At 43.7% G+C, this 6,520-nt stretch overlaps 1 protein-coding gene across 1 annotated transcript; it reads right to left on the reverse strand.

Moving 5' to 3' along the window:
- Nucleotides 1-2,283: 2,283 nt before the first annotated feature.
- Nucleotides 2,284-3,427, reverse strand: LOC123160508 (hydrophobic protein RCI2A). Its single transcript, XM_044578319.1, has 2 exons — nucleotides 3,048-3,427; nucleotides 2,284-2,911 (listed from the first exon to the last, which is right to left on the reverse strand). The coding sequence occupies exons 1-2, from the start codon at nucleotides 3,141-3,143 to the stop codon at nucleotides 2,774-2,776; spliced, it is 234 nt and encodes a 77-aa protein (XP_044434254.1). The 5' UTR covers nucleotides 3,144-3,427; the 3' UTR covers nucleotides 2,284-2,773.
- Nucleotides 3,428-6,520: the final 3,093 nt, after the last annotated feature.

Raw genomic sequence — 6,520 nt, forward strand, 5'->3', positions numbered from 1 at the left:
CTAGTGCCTTATTTCCCTCTTAATCATTCATTGGATATCGTGTTTGTTTCTTCCTTTTTGTTACTGTTTTATTCTACAAGGGAGAATTCAGATCCGTTATGGGTGTATGCCAAAAATGTGTTTATTCTGTTTTCAAACATGAGATGGTCGATGACGCCTTTTGTCTAGATGGCTCAAGCCAATGCAGTGTCAGACCAACTACAAGTTTTCTACATGTTACTTTTTTTTTTTACTAATTTACATATTACTTGTTACTTGTGCCCAAACCTCATTTCATTTTTCCTTTGTGAAGTCCAATGCAAACTTTCACTCCGTCTCTCTACCCTCCCTCATCAATTCTCTAGAATTCCCATCTTCTCGGGCATGTACTCCACACACTCTGCTTACAACGTGCAATTCAGTGAGCCCCCGCGTTGCATGTTCTAGAAGGTTTGGGCACCGGGCAAGATCAAGATGTTCTGCTGGCTTCTCCATCATGATTGGCTATGGTGCAACTATCACCTGCAAAGAAGGGGATGGGAGAGCAAGTACTTTTGCTCGCTTTGCATCCGGTATCTATAATCCTCTGTTCATATTCTCTAGGAATGCCTGATCTCCAGGCACATTTGGACTACTCTCAGTACTCTGGTGTCCTGGACGGGTTGCAGCACACTTGATCCATCGGTTTGGTCGCAAGGGAAGATCATCAACGTTGAAACGGTGAGCACCAGAAAGGGTTCCAAGATGATGATCGCTTTGGTCTCATGACAAATCTGGATGGAGCGTAACAGCTGTACTTTCAGGAAGAAACTGCAGAGCGGCAGAGATGTGATCGATACTTGTAGAAGGGATATGGAGCAATGGCGGCTAGACGGAGCAAAATGCATAGAGCCCCCTTTTGGTGATATTACGTGAAAGATCACACAAAATGAATCCAACTCGGTGCCCAGGCTCATCTGCTCCCGGTTAGAAAAAAATCAAAACAAATATTAGAAAAATTCAAAAAAAAATCCAAAAACCTTTTTGTGTGCTTGATAATTTGATGCGTGAGGTACGCTCCAAATTTCAACTCATTTGGACATCTGAGCAGCTCTCGGCAGAAAAGACAAATCGGGTCAAAACAGACAGTAAACATTTTTACATACCCTGATTTTGTCTTTTTTGTTGAGAGCTGCTCAAATGTCCAAATGAGTTAAAATTTACAGCGGACCTCACACATCAAATTATCTACCACACAATTTTTTTAAAATAATTTCTAGTATTTGTTCTGATTTTTTTCGTCAACGCGGGTGCAGCCGAGCCCGGGAGCAAAAACGCCGCACTCCACAGGTCTTCTCTTTTTCTTAAACCATTGATCTCTAGATCACCCATTTGTCACCACTCTTCTCCTAAATCAGTGAAATGCCAGTGGATGCTCGATCTTTCAAAAAAGAAAAAAGAATTCCTATCTTTGTTTCATGTTCACCATCCAAAGACACATAACGCATAATCCCATGTTTTGAAATCCTGTAGTATTAAACATGTACGGGACCTTTCAATTGTGCTTTTTCCCATTCCTATGTTTTCAACTTCCTGCAATTCAAAAAGGCCCTACATTCAAAAATAATAAATCCATAGAGGCCCTTAAATACGAATTGAATGGTGGCACAATTTTTGAGACACAGAAACCCACGTTTTATTGGTCAAAATGTTGAATTTCAAAATATGCAGACACCAGGTAAATAAGAACACAGAGTATTTTGTTTTCCAGGAAATAGTCTGAATGCACTCCCTCCCAACAATATATCCACAAAACAAGTTAGGCCTTAAGTCATTTACTAATAATCCTTAGTCGCTATAACTAAGAGGGTGTTTGGATACGTTTTAGTCCCATGACTAAAAGTAGTGGAACTAAAACTTGCTAGCCTCACCCATGCTTGGATCCAAATACTAAAGAGACTAAAATCAAGTTAATGAGCATTTATTATCCTTCAAACCCTCCAATCCAGAACTCTCCTGTGTTAAAGGAGAGGAGTTAAATGAAGAGAGAGAGGACTAATCCACATTTTAGTAGGGGTACCCCTGACTAAAAAAAATTAGTCTCAAGACTAGTTTTAGCCCCTCTTTAGTCAGAGGTGCTTGGAACTTTAGCCTCTTAAAAAGACTATTTTTAGTCAGACTAAAATAAGTCTCTTGGATCCAAGCACCCTCCAAGCATTGTATTACACTATTTGTCAGAGTCACCTTCAACAGTGGTCAGAATCCTGAACTCTTACAAGAATTCGTTGATTCAAATTGAGACCGGAATAAAATTCAGCCACCGTATTATTTTATTTGTTCTCAGTTTAAACATCTCAGATCATTGTGTCGATGCATCTGACACTGACCACGATGATTTACACCCATCCATTGCAAACAAGTACTCCCTTCCTCCTGAAATAAATGTCTCAACTTTATACTAATTTTAATACAAAGCTGCAATAAAGAAGTTGAGATACTTATTTTGAAACAAAGGGAGTAACAGTTGATTTGCATCATGAACAGTACACTAATGGCTAGCTCCCGAGCCAGCGGTACCAAGATTCTTTTACTCAAGGAACCAACGGATGAACCCAATCATACATCACGACACCAATATACCCAACCAATCAAGAAAGAAAACTACATGTACAACCACCGCTACTAAAGAATTGTCCTCAAACTACTAGCTACGGCTACGCACAACTTACAAGTCATGTCCAATCCCAACAATGGCCGACACATACAGTACAGCAAGCTCCACTACAGCAGTATGTGCACGAAGGAGCTTGTCACATCAGGCGAGGATGTAGTAGGGCCGCTCGCCGTCGATGCTCGGCAGCTCCGGCGGCGTCTTCAGGATGACGTAGACGGAGTAGATGATGCCGGGGATGTAGCCGAGCATCGTCAGCGGCAGCGAGATGAAGAACTCCGACTGCACACACACGCAGGCAGAAAGGTCAGCACACCACCAATTCACCATGGCTGCAGTACCACTATTGACGCAAGACTAATGTGCAGACTGCAGAGTGAAGGTAGCTGAACCAGGAGGAGGAGGAGTGGTTGCTTACGCTGCACCAGCCGTACCGGAAGAAGACGCCGAGCGGCGGGAGCACGGCGGCGAAGACGATCTCCAGGCACGTCGAGCAGCCGCCGGAGTAGCTCATCCTGCCACCGCCGTCGCGCCTCGGCTAACTGACTAACTTGGCGCACCGGGGAGTATGTCGTGGTCGGGGCCTTGCTGGAGAGGTGGCGTAGCTTTAAATCCGAGGAGGCAGCAGCCGGCAAGGCAAGCAAAGCAAGCCGGGTGGAGAGGAATGATGCGGAATCGGACGATGGCTGCGGGGAGAAGATGCCGGATACCCGCCGTGGAGGGGCCTTTTGCTGTCGCTGAACACCGTGGAGGTGCCGTGGCGACGACCGCAGCAATAGCTGTGTGCGAATTTCTGGCTGAGAATATTCCTCGTCCGTGCTGTTTTTTCTGGTGGAGATGCGGCCGATCCGCCTGCCGCATCATTTTATCCGCTCCGCTAAACAAACGTCGAGCATCTCCAACAGACTAATTATTTACTGTTTAGACGATTACGCTAAAAATTAGACGATTCACACAAAAAAAAACTACTTAATTATTTGAACAGCAACTTTTGTACAAGCTTCCAAGTAACAAGCACTGTGACGGTTTCTTCACCCGTTGATTACACACTTGCACGAAATTGTCGGCTGTTGTCGCGTGCAAGATGTTAAGAAATGGTGAACAATTTGGAGTAACAAGCTATGTCATGTTACGGTCGAGAGCTACCATGCATGCCCTTCGTTCAAAGCGAATAGGTTCTTTTCTTGCATACTCAATAGGTTATTACCTGACAGTTGGTACAACTTTTGTCTCGCTAATCTGATGTGACTCGCATTTACCCCCATGGAAATACTCTTAATTTAGAGCATCTCCAGCCGCGCCCCCAACAAGGCCCCCCAGACGATTTTTCGACCGTTGGCGTTAAAAAATCGGCCCAGTCGTGTCCCCAGAGGTCCATTTTTCGCTAGTTCGGACCGAAATTGGCGTCGGCGGACCCAACCCGAACCCGACGCGCTGGGGGTCACTCGGGGGCGCCGGACGAATCTTTTATGGCTCGCCGCTTCGTCGTCCTCATCGCCTCATTTCCCGCGGCGAATCAATGCCAAAGCTGCGCGCGCTGCCGCGCCGGTTAGCCTCCATTGATGCCTCACGGGCGGCGCAGTGAAGTCCAGGCGACGCGCGTCCCCTCGGCCGCCACGTCTCCCGCCACGCGTAACGCGCCGGCCAGCCTACCGCGCGGCACTTCCGCCTATATAAGCCGAGGACCAGCGCGCCGAAGATGCGCACGCACACTACACCGCCGACGCGCCCACTTCTCCCTTTTCCTCCTCTCGCCGTCTCCAGCTCAGAAAGATGGTTGAGCGCTTCCCAGGCGACGGCGCGGCGGCGAATGGTTTCGGCCGCCGCCATCTGCACGAAGACGAGGCTCGCCTCCTCTTCGAGGCCGAGAACCCGGCCCCGGCCCCGCCGAAGTTTGCAACGAATTTGCACCGTTTTTGTGCCGTGTTTACATTTTTCAAAATAACATGGGCGTCGCGACTGGGGGACATCACGCCCCCAGCGCGCGGGTTAGCGCCGGTACGTCCCCAGAGGGTGATTTTTAGCCCCTCCTGAGAGGCCAACGGCTGAAGATGCTCTTAGGCAACAACATATACATATCCGGATGTTACTCATGCGCACATGTTTAAAAGCTTTGCGTGCTTGCACGCGCCCTGCTGCCATCCATGTGAAAGTGAAAGTGGAGTAGTGGTTGCGTCCAGGACCAAAAAATATTACGTCCGGCAGGGACGGTTTCAGCAAGGTAGTAGCATCATTGTTTTTTTGGGGAATTGTTTATTTATTTGAGGTCTGCTTCGGTACACCCCCTCACAAATCATATAAAAATAGTATGGTCATTTTACCAAACCGTATACCCATCTGCATATGGTGACACGTACGAGGCATTGTACCCACTTTTTTTTTATCAAACTTCAAAAAATAGCGCACGTGATACGAATCCAACTCAAGACCTCTAGGTCTAAGGAGAACCACACTAACCAAGTAGAACATCCTAATGCTTGCGCCTATTTACATTTTTGTTGGTTTTCTTCTACTTCAGTTCGCGGCTGGGCCGGCCCATTGTTGAACCGGTCCTTTTATCACTATTTTTTTTCTTTTCTTTTATTTTTTCCCATTTTCCATTTTTCATTTCCTTTTTCTTTTTCAAAAAATACTCGCACTTATAAATTTTGTTCAAAATTTCAAAAAATATTTTCTTTCTAAAATGTTGTTCATAAAGTACAAATATTTACTTCCTCCGTTCCTAAATATTTGTCTTTCTAGAGATCTAAACAAGTGACTACATACGGAGCAAAATGAGTGAATCTACACTCTAAAATGTGTCTATATACATCCGTATGTGATAGTCCATTTGAAATCTCTAAAAAGACAAATATTTAGAAACGAAGGAAGTACATTATTTAAAAGAATGTATGGATATGTCATAAAAATGTTCATTTTAATATAAAAATGCTCACATCGTTATAATGAAATTTGTGAACATCTATTAAATACAAAAAATGTTTGTTTAAACAAAAATGTTCATTTATTATTTGTTTAACTAGAAACATGCTCACATAAAAAAATTGAACACTTTTAAAATTTCTAAAAATCTAGTAAATAGAAAGATAAAAATGAAAAATATATCAATCAACGGCCGGTTTATTCTTTGTTTTTGTTTCTTTTTCATTCTTGTTGTTTTTTGTTTTTCTCTTTTTGTTCCTTTATTTTCCAAAAAAATGCTCACATCAACATAATGGACCCAATTTTTTCCACACACTAGAATCATCATGCCAAGCATCCATGATAAATTTCATTTTGTTCTGATATTTTATGCATTTTCTAGAGTTTTCCTGGTGAAAAAACACTAAAACACTAGCCGAATGTGACACAACCTGCGTTAGGTGTTCGAATTCCTTCAAATTTTGTATGGAGGCCAGGCATGAGAATGCCCACATACTAGGCAAAATTCCTTGTCATTTCATGCATGGCAATAAGTACATCATGTTCAAAGGTGATGGTTCGAGTAGGCCGGTATGGCAAGTCTGGGTGTACTATTTTTCACATCAATAAAAATGGACACAATTTTTTTTGCACAAATGAGCATTACCATGCCAAGCATCCATGATAAATTTCATTTAGTTCTGAAATTTTATGTATTTTCTAGGATTTTTCGGTGAAAAACCCGAAAAACACTAGCCGAACGTAACGCAACGTGCGCTCGCTGTTCAAATTTCTTCCAATTTTGCATTGAGGCCTGCCATGAGCATGCCCACATGCTGGCAAAATTTGGTGTCATGCCATGCATGGCAAGAAACACACCATGTTCAAAGGTGGTGGTTCGGGTAGGCCAGTAGGGTAAGTCTGGATGCATTTTTTTCACATTAATAAAATGAACCGAAAAATTTCCACACACTAGCATCACCATGGAAA

This window comes from Triticum aestivum, chromosome 7B (genome assembly GCF_018294505.1).
Source record: "Triticum aestivum cultivar Chinese Spring chromosome 7B, IWGSC CS RefSeq v2.1, whole genome shotgun sequence".
Lineage (NCBI taxonomy): Eukaryota > Viridiplantae > Streptophyta > Magnoliopsida > Poales > Poaceae > Triticum > Triticum aestivum.